The 18,966-nt window shown below is 44.3% G+C and overlaps 2 protein-coding genes across 3 annotated transcripts; one reads left to right on the top strand and one right to left on the bottom strand.

Annotated features, from left to right (window-relative positions):
- The first annotated feature begins 4,667 nt into the window (after window positions 1-4,667).
- LOC128758745 (forkhead box protein K2-like) lies at window positions 4,668-10,487 on the top strand. The gene is made up of 9 exons (XM_053865034.1): window positions 4,668-5,155; window positions 5,955-6,149; window positions 7,360-7,501; window positions 7,654-7,800; window positions 8,134-8,327; window positions 8,440-8,651; window positions 8,713-8,961; window positions 9,033-9,230; window positions 10,085-10,487. Exons 1-9 carry the CDS (start codon window positions 4,860-4,862, stop codon window positions 10,273-10,275), a joined length of 1,824 nt encoding a protein of 607 aa, XP_053721009.1. The 5' UTR covers window positions 4,668-4,859; the 3' UTR covers window positions 10,276-10,487.
- Window positions 10,488-12,128: 1,641 nt separating this feature from the next.
- wdr45b (WD repeat domain 45B) lies at window positions 12,129-18,914 on the bottom strand. Of its 2 annotated transcripts, none has more exons than XM_053866446.1 (10): window positions 16,944-17,999; window positions 16,774-16,848; window positions 16,356-16,457; window positions 16,180-16,267; window positions 15,850-15,944; window positions 15,592-15,782; window positions 15,289-15,374; window positions 13,834-13,935; window positions 13,492-13,613; window positions 12,129-13,410 (listed from the first exon to the last, which is right to left on the bottom strand). In XM_053866446.1, the coding sequence occupies exons 1-10, from the start codon at window positions 16,957-16,959 to the stop codon at window positions 13,304-13,306; spliced, it is 984 nt and encodes a 327-aa protein (XP_053722421.1). In that variant the 5' UTR covers window positions 16,960-17,999; the 3' UTR covers window positions 12,129-13,303. The 2 variants fall into 2 exon arrangements, with proteins under 2 accessions (XP_053722421.1, XP_053722419.1); XM_053866444.1 differs by lacking the exon at window positions 16,944-17,999 and adding an exon at window positions 18,503-18,914 and having other exon boundaries at window positions 12,150-13,410.
- Window positions 18,915-18,966: the final 52 nt, after the last annotated feature.

An 18,966-nucleotide genomic window follows, 5' to 3' on the forward strand; every position in this document is an offset into this window, starting at 1 on the left:
TCATCTCGTGCTTCCGTCATCCTCACTTTGGAATTCCAATGTTGTTTTTAACCTAGTGATATTTTGACACAAGAAAAAAAAAAAGTCGTGGAATTTTGAGTATTGAAGAGATCTCTTCAGACAACAGCAATAAATAAATACGTTTAATGTTTGGCGCTAACAGGTTTTATCAGTCTTACTTTAACCTGAAGAACTGCTGAAGTCACAACATCTCACTCCCCGTCGACAAAACGCTGTCAGCTTCTTGAAAAAATTAGATGTAGATATGAAGAGGAATGTGAGCATTCCATCACCGGCTGGCTCAGTCGGAAGAGACGCTCACAAGAGCCCGAACGTTGCGCTATTGCCTTAAATCATCCACTTCCTCCGTCATGGATTACACTGCATTTCTTGGTCGGTGTTTGCCGTTTTTCTTCCTCGGCCTCATCATGGACATCGTCGGCCTCCTGGTCTTCCTGGTTGGGGTCTTTGGTCCATTTAGTTTCTGGGATTTCCTGGTTTTCACTGGACCTCTGCTCATCTTCCTGAGCCTGGTGCCCTGGATCTTCTGGTATCTGGGAAACCTGGAGGTGGAAATTGGGGATCTTCAGCCCAGACAAAGACTTGTTCCGCACTGATTCTGTCCCACATCAAAGGCTGCAGGTTTGGAGTGATATTCTGCAAAGCTTTCCTGTATTTAATTGTGATTTTTTTCTTTCAAAGGATGATGGAGGGAAGATTCCAATGGAACTGTTGATATTGTTTTAGAAGCGCCTCTCATTGTTTGACTTCCCTGTAAGCCATGGGTGGGCAATTCATTTTCATAGGGGCCCATATTGTATACTGGGGCTGTGGTGTGGGGCCACAGACAAGACACAAGAAATTCAACAGAATCTGTAGAATATAGAAAAAAATATATATAAATACTGTAAGATACATGAAATAAATATGTACACAAATAAGAACATTGAAAAGTGTGATCACATGACTTGTATGATGATGTTACACTTAATTTTATATACATATATTTTCAGATTTAATGGTAAATCACTAAATATGTGAAGATGACTGAAATAAGTGACTTATGAGTAAATGTGAAAGTATGATTACTACTTGAGTGTAGCTATCATACTAGTTACTTGAGAAGTAATATCACCAAATAGTCTTTTTTTTTTCATTTGTTTTTGTTTATGTTTCATAAGCTTCACTATGACTTCATGAGGGCCACATAAGTGCTGGCAAAGGGCAGTATGTGGCCCCCAGGCCACATCGCTTTATCGTCTCTCAATTGAAGACATGTCTCCTTGTAACTTGCTGGTCTGTAAACTGTAGTTCCTGTTGTGAAATCTGAGCAGCGGACCTTTCAAACAGAAACCAGTCAGACTGGGTCCTTCAGCGATTGGGGCGAGGGGTGCTCTCATTTTACAAGAATGGCCATTTGTGAGGAGGAGGAGTCCGCATGTTTCCCATCATCGCAACACAACAGGAGAGGAGCTGGATTCATTTGTTCTGCTCAAGGATAATCTGATCATCAAAAATGTGGAGCAGCTGGTTCTCCAGGGCCACACACTGTTGACAATGTGGCTTATAGTTAAACTCTTGTCTTTTTCCTGGCTTTGACTTGATTTGTTTTCAGTATTCTGCATTACAGATGGATCCATTTGTTTTATCCAGTGAACACCACAGGGTGATGGGTGCCTCATGCTTTGGTGTAACGGCAGCTCAAACAGGTGTCACAATAACCTCCCATCTCCAGGGGTTTGGGTTTCCACCTCACACCTAAAGTGTCTTTCCATTACTTGTCTGCCACACACACACGCACACATTGGGTCATCTGAACATGACACTGTTTGACTCTGTGCTGCGGTAACAAAGGGGACATGGATTAGGTTTTGCATGAAGTGTCACCATGGTGTTTGGTTGTTACAAACTGCCGGGAACTCACGCAGCAGCAGGCTCGGCCAGCGTTTGAAAGTGTGGGTAAAGATGGGGTTTTGCTCATATAGTCCGGTGTTATTAACGTCAAAGTTCTTTTGACTACTGATGATAATCTGTCATTAAAGTTAGGCAATACAAGGAGTGGCAAAATTCTGAAATAAATGCTGAAATAAATAAAGGACAATGTGTTCAAAATGAAAAACAAGCATATCCATACTCTTATTTAACTCTTTTGGCGCTTCAGTCTTCCGTTATTTAGTGGAGATACAGCTGTTCTCAGAAAGCTGTTGTCGAACATCCGAAGAAACGACTGAAATTAATTTGGATTTATTTGGGAGGTCATGAAACGTCATGAGGTTTCATGAAGCATTGTCCTGATTTTCAGAGGCCACCGGATGGCGCTGTCTGCTGTAAAATGTTCAAAAATTAAGTAAAAAAAAGTGTCATTGGAATGTTCAGTTTGAAGAGCCAGTTAAATAAACTACAACTGTTTATCCGTCATTCCATTTTCTCTGGATTATTTTCAGAGTGTTGGCAGTTGTCATTCAAGTCCATTTATTTAGAAAAATTGGGGCTGTCTATATTTCATCTGTTCTCTCAGTTATTTTGGACAAACTGGGCAAATATTTTGGTGTGTTTTTTTTAAACTAGGGTCTAAGGTTTAATCTTTTCAGCAGCTGACTATTCATGGTCTCCTGTTTTGGTTTCAGCATTAGTATGTAAACATTAGTAGCCAAGCACTGTGAAACTATGCATGACATGTACAAACACAAATGTAACATTACAACAGCGTGAAACAATATTCAAATGATCTTTCGTCTGTTTTTGTGGACTCTGTTGTTGCACACGAGGGTCATAATAAATGTCAGCTACTGAAGCCTCTGATGCAGTGCTTTGGAAGCTCCGTAGGTGGCGCGCTCAGTACAAAAATGCGAGGATTGTGACAGCCGTTCAAAACCGCACGTTGCAGAGCACAAGAAGACCCGTGTGATTGTTAATCAGACAGCGCCATCTTCTGGTCCTTAATAATATATACTTTTTGAAGCTTCTCCTGCCTGACACATTTACATTATGTAAATAAAACATCTATTTTTTTTTACCTTGAGGTCATAAATATTATTCTTGTCCAAGGATCAATCGTAGAATCTCACACTAGTCTCTTTAGGGTACAAAGTGTAAGGACTGGCGGTGAAAACCCCTATTGTTATTATGGTTATTATGTCTATTAACTTTACTTTCTTCCCTCATAGTCCTGAATAACGAATAGAAATCTACATTTTAAATCTAAGTGGGTTCTTGTTTCTGAATTCGAATCTAACATAACGGCTTCCGCTGCTTGTTGCTGCAATTCTCATTTTTCTCCAGCAGATGGCAAAGTTGCCATTTTGTAATGTTCAGTTTCTGCTACTACTACTACTACTACTAATAATAATAATAATAATAATAATAATAATTAATTGCCTTGTGCGTGTATAGGATTCTCTGTACATTTTTTTTTTTTTTTACCTCGGGTCTACTTTGGGCCTTTATTGTGTATCTACTTACTTACTTCTTTTTACGCTAGATGAAGCAGCGCATAAGTTAGCCGGGCCAGAGAACTCATTTCCGCTTGTGTGTTTTGGCTCACACAAACATCTGTGCTAATATATAAACACATGCATGGATGCAAACTCAAGGCTGGGAGCTTTGGTTTCTCACAAGAAACGGTGTGGATCTCACTGGGATCGACTTTTCGAACCTGCTGCGTTCGTTCGCACATTTTATAAAGGGTCAAGATTTGTCAGTTCGGAGTGTAGAAGTTTGTTAAAAGTCGTTTACTAAAATGCGTTTAGTTGAGTCATTTAGAAAACATTTTATGTATAAATTAAAGCAATTTCAGTTTTATTTTGAAACGTTAACCACGTAAAATCTTTATTACATTTTTAAATGATATTGCGAAGAGTAATATTGAATCGAAAAAACGAAAAATGTATGTAAATTTTAATAGATGTCTCTGCACATCTGCAGGCCTCATATAAAAATGTTTCAACATTATAAATGACATTTATCGTGCGGTAATTACACTGCTTTATGAATAATGTCTATTCCCTCTGCTCAACTGAAGTTGGATCGCAGGGGCAGTAGCCAGAAAAAAAAGAGACCTGTTGTGCTCGTCTTGTGGGAATCAGTGGGACACGTGCTCATTTCATTTTAGCGTTTCTTTTTTTTCACCATGAGTGAATTAACAGGGGCTTTTCATTCCCAGACTTCTTCACCATGAAGGAGTCCAGGACACATCCAAATCACCTCAACTGTCTCTCGGCGAGAGAAACCTTTACTTTGGTTCTACTCTGAGTCTAAGATAACTGAACTCCTCACAACATCCAGAGAAAAATATATTGGAATGTGTCTGAGAAAGGATTAATAGAGTGTAACGAAAGTATATTGTTTAAAGAACTTTGGGTATTTTCGTTCAAAATGTGTGTATATGTATTGGGCGGCTTGTTTCAGAGCGTTCCGTTCGCTTCATACATCGAGATAAGTTGTGCCTTTTCAATTACACGAAATCCACTCCGCGTCTTCATTCCTACACCACAACTGCGTGTCAGCCTTTAGTGCAACCGACCTCTCCGCTCTACGGCTATTTTTTTATTATTGTTGTCATTGGTAAACGTCATTCAGCCGCCCACCTATGCATGAATCTGATTGGCTACTGAGGACGTCAGCAAAGCGCTTCCGTCCGTTTGTCTGCTTTTGATTGGCTGGAGTTTGTCCCTTTTTTTTCCACCTCTTGGCGGCGGTGGCTCGGTGCCGCTGTAACCCCGGTCGGGCACGGTTCTTGCCGAATTCTGCAAGGTGGAAAAAAAATATCACTGTGTGGTGATTTAAAGCAGAGCGACAGCACTCGTCGATTCCCCTGTGGCGTTTCTCACGTTGTCCTAAACGCGGCTATACAAGAGAAGATGGCGGTGATGAGCGGGGTGTCGGGGTCGGCGTTAGCCCGGCTAGCGGGCCGAGAGTTCGAGTACTTGATGAAGAAGAAGTCGGTGACCATCGGTCGGAACTCCTCGCAGGGTTCGGTGGACGTCAGCATGGGACACTCGAGCTTCATCTCCCGGAGGCACCTCGAGATATTTACAGCGGGAGAAGACGGTACCGGCGCGGGGGAATTCTACCTCCGGTGTCTGGGAAAAAACGGGGTGTTTGTGGATGGAGTGTTCCAGAGAAGAGGTGCTCCCCCGCTCCAGCTTCCACGAATGTGAGTCGAACCTCCGGCATTTCTTATTCAGGCGTGATTGTGTGCGTTTTGTTGTTGTGTTGTCCCGCAGCAGCGACGCACGTGTTGTCAGGCAGCGGACGACGTCACCGTTTCTGTTGTGACGTCGTCTGCTGCTTGTGGACACACACGCCAGTGCGCGTGTGGAAAATGGACTCAAATGTAAACATGTCCCTCCGCTTCTTGTTTATAAAACTCGCAGCGCTTTATTGCCTCACATTTAACTCTTGAGTTTCTAACTGATAAATCCTCTACACGTTTAGTTGGCAGACTTCAGTTGTTAGTGTCCGCGGAGTGTTCTGGTGCAAGTAGGACGGCATGAAATTGAAATGTTGAGTAGTGCACACACACCACTGTTAACTGGAGCACATTCAAAATGGCGGATTGCGCAATACCATTCCATTAAAATAGTTGTTATGAATGCGCCACGCACTTTGTGTTCCAAAACCGAACTTTTAATGGGTAATTATGAGCTGACAAATAACCTTAATAATTATGTTTGTTTATTTTTTGGAAGCTCGCCTTATTTATTTCCCTAAAAACAAACTCTGTGTGTAAACATTCGTGTTTTCCTCAGCAACGTACCAGACCTAGCTGTATTCAGAAACCATTAAGTATATATTAGGCATGTTGGTTATGTAATAGTCAGTGAGGACCTCCATATTTAAACTGCTAAAATTCTCCAGCCAGCAACTGGTTGCAGGGCAGATCGCTGCTCTCTCTTCTTGAATCATCACGTCTGAAACACATTTAACACGGACTCTTGCACTTTTGTGTCTAGGTGTTGCCTTCGCTTCCCCAGCACTAATATAAAGATCACATTCACTGCACTGAAAATCGAAATGAGGGAGCAGAGAAATGCATCGGAGTCTCCAGTGAAGCCGGTGCAACCTCAGATTTCCCCGCTGACCATCAACATTCCTGACAACATTGCTCACCTCATGAGCCCACTGCCTTCTCCGACGGGCACCATAAGGTACTGTGGTCGTCTCAGTTTTGTCCGACTGTCTCGTTCTGTCTCACCTCAAAGCTGTAATACATTTTTAATCGCCGGTGTTTGATGTCTGCTTGCTGCTCTACACCAGAGGATCAAAGCTCAAGCACCAAATCATTACCTAGAGTGGTTTGTAAACTCTGTTGTGATGTTGGACTTTGTCCAGAATGGCTGACGGCCCTGGCAGAAAGCATGAATGATGCTGACAATGTGACCTGACAATATTACACAAATACAGGATTGAAGCTGCAGCACTAAAGTCACAGAACAGCATGCAGCCTATCAAACGGTGAGAGACGAACAAGGAAGCGGAGGAGGGAGATCTGCCATTTTCTTATTTGGTAACAATGAAAAAGATGGTTTTTAATCATGAGAACTAAATCTCTCTCCAGTCAGCAGCGGTCAGTCTCTTCATTTGTCCGTCTGGAATGCACGACTTGAATTCGGCAATCCACGGACAGTCATTATGATGTTTCTTAGAGTTTTTTTCCTGTTAAATTCACCTTGAATGTTGCGAGCTTACGTTCATTTGGAATTTGGTTACTGCATTGATCTTTTGATCATTTTAATTTTGCATTTGCAACAAATGTGTCACTTGGAACAGAACTTGTTGATATCCTTCATGATTATTTCTATATTTATGATAATGAGCAACATTTGTAGTTTAGTAACTGCCTAATGTTAAGTATTTTAATTACATGATTAATACAGTTGGTTCTAGCAAGGCCAAAGTTTTGTTCATAGAAATAAGGACTGAAAGACAATTCGCTTATGAAATGCGTTTCATAACTCCATAAAGCACTGAAGCTCGAGGCAGTTATCACTCATCCGCAAATGTGTGGGACACAGAAAGAAAATAGTATCTGCACCATGGTTCGACCGATGGTCCAGTGATCGTGGTGGAAAATCAGCTTTAAAACTTTTAAACTGCATCACCAGGATTACACGTTTGCATTTTATTTCAATGTTATGGTTTTGATATTTCAGAATGTTTCTTTCTTTCTTCTATATAATACACATCAGCAATTTGAGTTAAGTTCTGCCCTCCTTAATGTCTACTGTTACGTCCGGCGTGCAGTTAAAAGGTTTATCTGTTTCGAAAGTTACTGCAATGCACCTGTTAAAATCCTGAATTATATCGTTGCATTGAAACTGGTTCCCAAAGTTAAAGCATTAAGGTGCTCTGTTTCAGTGCCGCCAACTCTTGTCCGTCCAGTCCACGGGGGGCCGGACTGTCCAGCTACAGGACCTCTCGTGTCCTGACCTCTGACCTCATTGGAGATAACTCCCAGCTGGACAACGACAAGGAGGCATCCGGAGAAGACAGCCCGAAGGTGAGGAACCTCATGATGTTTGAGCCAAAACATGAGTCATGATTCCAGTGTCGTCTCAGTGAGAGATGCTAGCGATGGTGTGCAGGTCTGCATGTGCCGCTTGGAAAATATCTCCCTAATACTAACCTGTTTTGTTGTGTACACTTCCTCAGGACGACTCCAAGCCTCCTTATTCATACGCTCAACTGATTGTTCAAGCTATCACGATGGCCCCGGATAGACAGCTGACACTGAATGGAATCTACACCCACATCACCAAGAACTACCCGTACTACAGGACAGCTGACAAAGGCTGGCAGGTCTGAGATGCTCTTAGAGAGAAATAAACAGGGACTGGGAGAGGAAAAAATGCTCCGTCTCTGGGTTTTGGAGACATTAGATCCTACAATTACTGTTCCCAAGTCTGAAGAAAACACGACACTAAACGAAAACACGAATGTCAAGATTTTGGGACATTAAATTAAGTACTAGTCAAGCAACATTTATAACGTGTAATCCTAGGAAATATGTGTTTTTTTTGTTGAGGTAAAATAAGTTTGTAGCTTTGAAACAATGTTTCTCTTGAACAACTGACTACAAACTCCCAGTTGCAGTTTAAATCCAGGTGAAAGCTCTGATATCTGTGTCTTCAGAACTCCATCCGTCACAACCTGTCCCTGAACCGGTACTTCATCAAGGTGGCCCGCTCTCAGGAGGAGCCGGGCAAAGGCTCTTTCTGGAGGATTGACCCGTCGTCCGAGGGTAAACTAGTGGACCAAGCTTTCAGAAAACGCCGGCCCCGGGGAGTTCCCTGCTTCAGGACCCCTGTGGGGCCGCTCTCCTCCAGGTATTCATTACCATGTGAACCAGGCTGATGTTTGTCGAGGCTCGTTCACTTTCAGCCGCAGTCATTTTAGAGGACCAGCAGAATTATATTGTCTGTGATTGTTCTGTCCTAGGAGCGCTCCTGCCTCTCCCAACCACACGGGGGCGCTGTCAGCTCTCTCCAGTGGGATCCAGACTCCGGAGAGTCTGTCTAGAGAGGGATCTCCTATCCCCATGGAGCCAGAGCACCCGGCTCCTTCAGTCACCGCCCCGACTACTGTCGCGACCTCAGTCCAGCCCAAGCTGGCCGTCATCCAGGAAGCCCACTTCCCCCAGAACTCCCCTGGTAAGCGCCCATACCCCTGTCTTCTTGTTGGCGTTCATGACTCACTCGATTCCTCTGACAGGCTCGCCACTTACCAGCCAGCCAGTCCTCATCGCAGTGCAACGCCAGCTGCCTCAGACCACCATGAAGCCTGTGACGTACACCATGGCCACCCCGGCCATCGTGACCACTGCAGCCTCAGTTATGCAGAAGCTGCACGTTGTCCACCAAATTCCTGCCGCCACCATGGCCCCCATCGGAGGACTGCACTCCTCCACAGTCAAGCCGGAGCCCCATGAGAACGGAGGGCAGAATCACCAGGAGGTGAAGGGTGAGTGTCGGTCATGAGCTTCAGGGATCCGTCAGAGTGAGACTCACCCCCCACCTCCTCCTCTTGTTCAGTCAAAGTGGAGCCGGTCCCGACAATCTCAGCCTCGTCCCTCACCGGAGTCGGTCGCATCATACAGAGCTCACAGTCGGCTCCCCTGACCACCGTCACCATTGTGCAGCAGGCTCCGCTGGGCCAGCACCAGCTGCCGATAAAGGCCATCACACAGAATGGAACTCATCTGGTGCCCATCACCTCTGCAGCCAACAGCGGTGAGACCCTCAAAAACACTCTCTGCAGAGACTTCAGTGGAAGTGCACCCTGACACACAAGACATATCTTTTATATATATATGTATATATATATATATATATATATATATATATAGACAGACACGTCGCAGCTAGGATGATAACAACAACAAACATGTAGGAATCCCTGAACAAAAGCAAGCAAAAGTTGTTTTTGTTCAAGGAGGTTTTTCACTACATAATGGCCAGGGTTTCCACTACTCTGAATGTACTTCAATTTCTTATAAAATTGAAATTCTTATACAAATATTTTCAAGCTTATATAAAAACTTGAATATCGTGATTTATTTTGCTATTGTCAAACTGATGAAAAATTAACAATATTTTGTTTAAATGTATGTATGGGTCCATCATTAGTTTCACTAATATAACAAATTCATTCAAATTGAAAAATGTGGCTTCTTGTGGCAAATATTTTTATACCATTAAACTGCGATTAATTGAGATTAATTAATCACAAATTCTCGAATTAATTATATTATTTTTTAATCAAATCCCTCAACTAATATATATTTTTTTTTTTATTTATTTGCTAACCCTTGAATTAATGACTGTTGCTATTTTATATTATATGATATATGATTTTATTTTATTTTTTTATTTTATTTGGGATTCATTTTTACCACAGCTTGGAGCACAGCACCCTCTATTGGTAGCTCCACAAAAGTGTGATCGGGTCATGGCTGTTGATTAACTTATAGCAAACATCCGTGATATATTTCAGTCGTGAGTGTGCGTCACAGTCTCGGGCCTGGGTTTGTGCTGCGGGTCTCACGAATCATTCAAACGTGGCTCTCTACTTGTGTGTCCTGCAGCGGCCACCAACCCCCTCCACATCCTGGCAGCCCACGCATCCGCCTCAGCCCTGCTGCCCACCAAGCGGCAGAACGGGGGGGTGCAGGAGGAACCCGAGTCCAAGAAGATGAAGCAGCTGGAGGAGGACAAAGAGGCCAGCACCAACGGAGACGGAGGAGGACAAGTCAGTCAACTGGTGGGAGACAAGTAGCCCTCCACCACGCTGCCCCTCGCTGCCCTCCACCCACTGTGTACTCTGAGCCCGTCATCCGACCCGATCGACTCTTTAGGTGCCAAAAAGAGAAGCGATGTGGCAACACCTGCACAACATGGAATGTTCACACACACATACACACACATACACACACACACGCCCCGGTCTTCCTCCCCCGCCCCTCCCCCTTCATGCAGAGACCAAAACAATCAAAGACTTAATTGAGAAGCTACGAAAAAAAGCACATGATGAACTTCCAGATGAAAACCTCGCCCCGGTAGCATTACAGGTGTGTATGTTCCGTCTCTGGCAGCTAGCCTCCGTGTCGCCTCCCCCCACCCCCAACACCCACCCACCCTCGTCGGTAGTAGACGATGCAGTGTTCTGGTGTAACTGTGCGTCTGTGGGTGTCTGTGAGTGGTTCTGTCTCCTGCTGGGATCAGAAACACAACCTTCCCACCCAACATTTTTGGACACGCCCTCCCTGTCCCCTCCCTACCCCCACAACCCGCATATTTTTTTATGTGGACTGTTGTTCTGTGACATGAATGTAGTCTCCTTTTTAAAAGAAAACACTACGAGTGGATCAACGGCACCTGCGCACCCCCGCGGCTGTTCTTGAGCTTCTCATGAGCGCGCTTGAGCATTACGGAGTCTGCATGTTACAGATCTAGAGCCGATATATCTGAAGAACATTTCGACTGAATCTACAAGGAACGATTCGCTGCTGCACTTAACCCTTTTCTTTACAGGTTTCTCCTGTCCTCGTCATGAGCTGTGTTTTTGGGACCTTTTCCGTTGCTCCGTTCTGTTGTTTGACTTGGACTGTATTCTACATTATATGATGAAATTCATGGTAGTCCGTTCTGCTTCAGTGGGTAAATGCTTTTTATATAAATATATATACACATATATATATATATATATATATATACATACATTTATTTAAAACCCTCAGCCTCCATTTTTTTTTAAGTAAACGCCGTCACTGCTGCACCAACTGACAATGTGTTCTTGTGGACTTCTTTGGTTTGAGCAACATCCTCAGATTCACAAAGTTGTTGACATTGCTGAGGGACAATTGAAACTAGTGTTCAAGTTCAAATTATTTACAGCAGACAATGTCACCTGGTGGCCTCTGAAAATCAGGACACTGTTTCATGAAGCTTCATCGACTCCTCTGTACTCATCAGCCACTGACGAATTGAAAGTATGATGGGAGCTGCTCTCGTATCAAAAACTTATATTTTATCTTAAAATTAGAGGTGGGTGTCGAGTCAGAAAAATCTATCTTAGCTTTAAGTGGAATCTGTACATATGAGCTTAAACGTCAGGTTGGAAGTGCCCCAGTGATGAGGGAACTCTTCACTACTCAAGTGCTCACATTTTTTTTTTCTTCTTCTTATTCTGTAGTGTATATATATATATATATATATATATATATATATATATATATATATATATATATATATACACCAACTCCATCCATCATGATCAAGATTTGGCTACAGCTCAACTGTATAATTAGTGACTGAAAATGTCCTCCTCTGGGAAAGAAAGATTAGTCCGTAACTTTTAACCTGTAGTTTGTACATTAAAGATACAGCCCTAGTAGAAATATTTGGGCTATGCATTAGCCAGACTATCTAACTAGAAAATTATTTTCTTTTGTCTCTTAACAACAAAGAGGACATGTCTTCACAACTTTAGATTCTTATACCATGTGTTGAGGTAGATGGTGCACGTGGTTTAGAAATGTGATTTTTTTTTTTCATTGAATTAGTTATTTAAGTCATAACATTCTACAGCAAACAGTGCCATCTGGTGGCTTCTGAAAATCAGGACACTGTTTTCATCAACCCTGCAATGCTGTTTCATGATACTTTATCTACCCGTCAGGTCATGAGGCTTCATGAAACAGTGCACTCATTTTTAGTGCTCCTTAGGTGGAGCCTTCGGTTAACACAATGTTAATGTATAGTAGTTCAAAGATGGTAGACTGCAAGGCTGAAGCTTCTAGTAGATGTGACAGTAGTGATCCGGTTTCATGAAACAGTATCATGAGTAGGTGATGTCCTGAGTTTAAAGACAAAGTGAGGCTTCGTTGAAAAAAAGCTATCGGCAGCCAAATATAGTGCCACCTTGTGGACTCTGAATGTGAGGTCAACCCATCACTGGTCATGATTCCATCGACGAGGCATCGGACTGTAAAAGCAGACTATATTTTATTTACAAATCTGAACGCAGCTCATTCAAAATGCGTGACAGTTAAAGATCAACGACTGGGTGTGCAAGAGCTGAAATGTCGGTCAGGAAAGGATCAGCGGAGGTGAGATTTATACAGAGAGACCCAAACGTGACGCTCCTGGATCACTTGAGGAGATACTTGGTATGAAGGTGAAGTGGTTTATTTTCGACACCACCCTGGAAAAACGGTGAGAGCAGGACCTTTTGTAAGTGAGAATAAGAGCAGGTGCTCCATCAGGATGTCAAAACCAAGCGCCCCGTGCTGCTGTTACTAAGGTGAATGGTGCGACTCCCGCCTCAAAAATTCAAGAATTCTTAGCTAATAAGTGGAGAAGTGATTTGCATTTATTTCCACCGTGAATGTAAACATTTGAACCCGATGTATTGATCCTACTACTGGGCAGCAGCGGTGACGACTGTCGTGAAATCATATTGCACAGATGAAGCATTAACAAAAAGCATTGACTTTCTCCTATCTACTTTGTACAGTTGTGACGTTCAGTCTGTGTTGGGAAGGTAAATGTGATCGAGCGTGACAGGTGTCCAGGCGAGGCACTCCCAAGCGTCAGGTGTTGATGGAACTTCTGTGCGGTTTATAATCCTGTGGAAGACATCTTCAAAAACTCCCTCACGTTTGGTCCCGCCCCATGTCCTGCGAGGGTCCTCAGAGTCATTGCGGGTCCTCCGCCGCTCTCCCAGAGTCTGACAGAGTCACAGACGTGCGGTCGCTCCGCCCCGCTAACACTTTTTAACACGGGTTCGACACCAAACTCAAAGGTCAGATCTTCTCGTCAGTCATCTCCAGGAACTGGGCGTACACGTCCCGGGAGCACTCCCCCTTCTGGTTGAACAGGAACTTGTAGTAGCTGCCGTCAGCACAGATGGCTGGAGGGTGGGAGAAGTGAGACTGCTGAGTCAGCAAATGGGCAGAAGTTCGCCACGAAAGCTGGCGGGAGCGGAACTCACCGATGACTGCGTTGGGCTCGGTTCCGAAGGCACACAAACACGGGGAGCCAGAGGGCACCTGGAACTTGGAGAAGCTCCATTTAGAGCTGAAGTACTTGGGAAGGAAACTGGCTGAAGCCAAACTAGAGAAGGACAAGAGGACAAAGTGAAAACCTTTGTGGACATTATTTCTGAGATATAAGGGGCGATCAGTCCAGCAGGAAAGCAGCCGGGAAAGGTGAACGTGAACCTTGCAAAGTATTACGACACCATCGACTTAAATCTGTGATGTTTTATGATGCTGAAAATGAGGACACTGTTTCATGAAGCCTCCTCAGCCCCCATCACTACCTCCAGTCTCACCTGGACTGTTTGTTTCTTTTTGGATCCTCGGCTGCGAAGATGTGGACGGTGCCGTGGTCACTGGACACACAGATGAGAGAGGCATCCTGGTTGAAGTTGATGCTGCCGGGAGAAAAAAAAGTCAGTTGTTCAGAGATACTTTATCACAAGTCTCAGAACAGCCTGGACAGAAAAATGGATCTTCCACCAGGAAATGTTGATCATGTGAACAGATGATGAAATTACGGCACTGAACTGGATCCACAAATCATTTGAGGAGCAGAACAAACTGCTTTTGTTCGCGCTGTAGTCAAGACAAAGACAGAACCAAAGCCTACAGAGACCAAACTGGATACAGAAGACAAAAGCGCAAGTCTATTAGTCATACGGACACAACCAATTCTCACAGCAGAAGAAACTGTAGGATTTTGTTCTCAACACAGTCTTGACTACAACCCTACCATTAAGCATGCTGCAAAATTTAAACACTAAAAAAAAGTCAGATCATCTTCTTCTTTTCCTTTCAGCTTCTCCCTTCAGGGGTGGCCACAGCGGATCCTCTTCCTCCATCTCACCCTGTCCTCTGCTTCCTCTTCTCTCAAACCTACAAACCTCATGTCCTACTTCACCACCTCCATAAATCTCCTCTTTGGCCTTCCTCTCCACCTTCTGCCTGGCAGTTCCAACCTCAACATCTTCCTACCAATGTACTGGCTCTCTCTCCTCTGTACATGTCCAAACCATCTCCATCTAGCCTCTCTGACTTTGTCTCCTAAACACCTGACATATGCTGTCCCTCTGATCTACTGCTCCCTGATCCTATCCATCCTGCTCTCTCCCAGAGAGAAGCTCAGCATCTTCATCTCTGCTACCTCCAGCTCTGCCTCCTGTCTTTTCTTCAGTGCCACTGTTTCCAAACCATACAACATAGCTGACCTGACCACCGTTTAGTACACTTTCCCGTTCATCCTTGCTGACACCCTTTCGTCACACATCACACATGACACTTTTATCCATTTATTCCATCCTGCCTGCACCCGCTTCTTCACCTCTTTCTCACACTCTCCATCGCCCTGGACAGTTGAGCCTAAGTACTTCCCCCACCTTCTTTATCTCTACATCCTGTAACTTCACCTGTCCACTTGGCTCCCTCTCATTCACACACATGTATTCCGTCTTACTGTGGCTAACCTTCATTCCTCTCCTCATACCTCCACCTCTCTAGCTTATCTTTCACTTTCTCCCTGCTCTCACCACAGATCACAATGTCATCTGCAAACATCATTGTCCAAGGGACTTCTTGTCTAATGAAATCAGGGTAATAACATTGAGTAAAAAAGGTGAAATTTTTTTATTGTGACCCATACTACAGCCAGAGATTAAAGTTAAAAGGCACCTTATAGTACTTTTCAGGCTCACTAACTAACAATTACAAGATTGTTTCAGTGAAGACAGGAAGCGGAGCAGACCACTGACCAGTAGATGTTGGCGGTCTGCGAGCCCCGTCTGAGCTCCTGTATGAGCTGTCCAGCCGACGTGTCGAAGATCCGAATCAGGGTGCCCTGCGAACACAGCACACCGGTCACTCCCAGAAGAACACTATCAGAGTCTTCCTGTTGTGGACATCTGATGATCAAACATCTTAGCACGATGGAATGCGTCCTCTCGCTTCACTCTATCATCTCATTCATAATTTATAATCATCATCTCCCTCCTGGCCTTAATGGATTTGCTCTGTGGTCGCTCAGCAAGCCATTAGCTTGTCGCGCTGCGCCGCACCTTCTCCGACGCCGTAGCGATCCTGGTTCCCTGCAGGTTGAGGGCGATGCAGCACAGCGCTCCCTCGTGGGCAGGGATGTCCACCGGCGGCTTCTCTGTGTTGGCCAGATCGACGATCTGCACGTGCCCGGAGTGAGTCCCGGGAAAGGCCAGCAAGGAGTTGTTGCTGTTGGGACACAGCACGCACAGACCTGCGAGCGGAAGGAGCGGCGTGTTAGATAGCGCAGAGCGTCGCGGGGTGGGGTGTGAGTGACCGACCTTTAGGGTTGTAGCAGGTCTCAAACACATGCAGCTGGTGGGGGTTGTGGGTGAAAGTGAAGACTTTGATCATGGAGTCCAGAACGACAACAATCCTGGAGAGATGCTTGAAAATGAGTGTTTTTCGTCAAAATGTCAAGAGACGACACAGAAGAACCGGAGTAACATTCATTATAAGAATCACAAGGTGCTACATGTATTTAGAGTGGGCGTTGGAGTACAAAAATAGTATGTTGCAGGAGACAATGAAATCACGTGTTTAAAACAAAAAAAAACAGGTGATTAACCAATAAGAAAGGAGACCCGCATTAGGGGCGGGGCTTCAGTTACCTGTCGCGCCGAAGCTTCACTGCCTTCACCTCGGTGGAGAACTCGATCTCGATGACTGTCTTCTTCTTCAGGTCGTCCCAGATCATCACTGGAACCCAAAGAAGAGAGCGGTGTTTGAAACATGTACATGTTTGAAAATTGAGTTTAAAAAAAAACAACTGAAAAACAAGGCTGACCTTTGTTCGTGGGGTACTTGGGCTTCTTCCCTCCGCCCACCAGTGCCAGGTAGTTACACCTGAACAGCATCTCCACGTGGCCGACCCCACCCTCCAGGAACTCTGACATTTTGTTTGCAGGAAATGTAAAGTGACATTAGACTTCTGTTTGCTTATCTGATGACAGAGATTACGTCAGCGAGGCAGCACAGAATGGGAGACACCAGAACCAGTTCTGAGTCAGAGAGAGTCACACTTCTGTTCTCATAATTCCTCACACTTAAGTGTGGAATAAAACACAGAATAGAAGAGAGTCAAGTTTTCCACTTGGAAACCAGAAAGACAATACTGTAGACTGAAACCTCTTCACTCGCAAACCAAACTTGACAATAGCTGCAGTTAAAGCTCTAGTCGGAGGAGGGAATAAAAAGTGTCCAACCTTGCTTCTCCTTCTCTTTAAGGGGATCTGTGTTGTAGACACGGAAGCCATTCTCCATGCCACAGGCAAAGCATCCTGAGGAGAGACAGAAGCACAAGATCAATAAAGCTGTCAAATTCCTCAGACCACAGCAGCAAGGCCGTCTTCACATCAACACGCAGAGGCCTCACCTGCCAAGAAGATCATAAAAACACATCCGATTTCAGACACTCAATTGTTGAGGAAGAGATGAATCGATTCGATTAGATGGTCTTCATCCTTCCCACAACAGGGACGTTTTGTTGTTACAAAGCATAGCAACATTAAAGACAAACATTTTTTTTTAAAGTCAGTTTCATAAAAGTTCATTTCCTTGTTCATTGATCTGTGTTTTCTGATGTCATTGTTCTTACAACGCTCAGTGTTTCAGTGCTTCAGTGAAACTTGAAATGGAGGGTTTGGTGGTGCTTTCTACCACATGCAAAACATTTATAGCAAAAGACGATATTATTGAGTGTATTCCAACCATATGTCTGATGACGGCGAACGCATTGTGATTGGCTGCCATGTACTGCGACATCATCAGACCAGGAAGTAGCCTCGGACTCATTCCGTTCGGGTGAGCTGTCTACGAAGAAGTCCGACCCAGACTATTGTGAGAGGATGAAGTGTCTGAACGGATCAGAGAGATGTCGGCCAATCAGGATGCGGCAGTCGCCAAACCGGGAAGTGATGCCTGGCAAACTATCTGTTAGCATATATGGTTAATAAAACTGTCATAGAAACTGCCTTCGAATCCTTCATTTGCTCTTTTTTTTTTTTTTAAGTCCGATCATACTGCCAGACGTGACGTCATCGCCCGGACACATTCCACAAGAGGACACCTTCTAGTAAAGTACAACAGTCGCTCACTAGGCCACAGCACATCATGTGGCCACTGAGTCAATTGAATCACCCGCCCCTCAACTGAAGTGTGAAAAGATAATCAATACACCTTCATGCGTACAATATGGGACTATGGCAATAAACTGAATCAGGCCAAAAGGGGGTCACGTGAGGTCAACATGCCTCTATAGGCGGAAAATGTACGTTGCGCTCAGTTTAGACACGAAAATGGTTCTTAACAGTCAATATGACAATGACATGAACATATTTAAAAGCAACTTTAAAGTGATATACAGATTTCATTGAAGAAACCAAGTGACTCTAGTATGCTATTTGAGTCGAACGGACTTCGGTCCGTAGTTATCAAATATATACTAAAAAAACGGCGAAATGATAATAAGTAAAAAAAAAAAATTATCAAACTACTATTCGTAAACTAATCGGAGTCGTATTAGTTAGCGTGCTAGCAACGTTAGCTTGACCCAACAACTGCTGTGGCGTTCGGCACCCGACTATTCGTGTATTTGTGCGAAGAAGACGCGTAAACATGACATCGTTTCTGAAGGGTGTTATGTTTCTCTCGACAAGTGTCTTCGGCAAAACTGTTAAACGCTGATGACCTGAGGTTAGCTGCTAGCTGAAAACAAAACGGTTACCGCTCGCTCGAGTGGCAGAACGACAACTTCGGAACAATAGACACAGACTTTAGTTGAAATATAACGGTAAACGGAAAGGACAAACGCGCGTCGTCCACTCGCACACTCCAAACACGTCTTTTACCAGCTGATCTTAAGATTAGCGCCGTTAGCTTAGCATCTGCGACGCGACTGACTTCCATTCGAGAGGAAAACAGGGCGCTTCTTACCGTGATCTTGGTTGAACCCAGCGTACAGGAGCCCGTTCCCATGAGGATTCGACGGGAGTAAATTCATTATTCTGTTGAAATGGCCAAACGCTGAACAAGTTAATCCAACTGTCTCGATATCTTGCCGGCGATCATTCCTCCCGAGTCCACTGGCCTGAGAGCAGGAAAACTGAGGCTCGTCCCTGCTCGCCCGCAGATGTCAGCACTTCAAAACCGAACTTAGATCGATCCGACTATCGCGAGTAATCGAATCAACGCTGGGCTCATTGTGTTTCTTGGCTTATCGTGCGATAACATTCCACCAAATGAGCAATTTAATCAACTCCAGTTGTCGGATCGTACGTAACTTAGGGAGGAAGCGCGGGGCTCTTGCATCATACAAACAAACGTGATGACTCACGATGACGAGACGAGGGGTAAAGAATCATTTGTCGATCAAAAACTACTTTCATCCGGTGTTACAG

Source organism: Synchiropus splendidus, chromosome 5, assembly GCF_027744825.2.
Source record: "Synchiropus splendidus isolate RoL2022-P1 chromosome 5, RoL_Sspl_1.0, whole genome shotgun sequence".
Lineage (NCBI taxonomy): Eukaryota > Metazoa > Chordata > Actinopteri > Syngnathiformes > Callionymidae > Synchiropus > Synchiropus splendidus.

Coding starts and splice junctions, on each gene's coding strand:
- LOC128758745 (XM_053865034.1), top strand. CDS start 4,860: ATGGCGGTGATGAGCGGGGTGTCGGGGTCGGCGTTAGCCCGGCTAGCG. Junction 8,328..8,439: donor GTGGGGCCGCTCTCCTCCAG/GTATTCATTACC, acceptor GTTCTGTCCTAG/GAGCGCTCCTGCCTCTCCCA. Junction 8,962..9,032: donor GAATCACCAGGAGGTGAAGG/GTGAGTGTCGGT, acceptor CCTCTTGTTCAG/TCAAAGTGGAGCCGGTCCCG.
- wdr45b (XM_053866444.1), bottom strand. CDS start 18,569: ATGAATTTACTCCCGTCGAATCCTCATGGGAACGGGCTCCTGTACGCT. Junction 15,375..15,591: donor TCGCTACGGCGTCGGAGAAG/GTGCGGCGCAGC, acceptor CTGTGTTCGCAG/GGCACCCTGATTCGGATCTT. Junction 13,614..13,833: donor AAAAGAAACAAACAGTCCAG/GTGAGACTGGAG, acceptor GTCCTTCTCTAG/TTTGGCTTCAGCCAGTTTCC.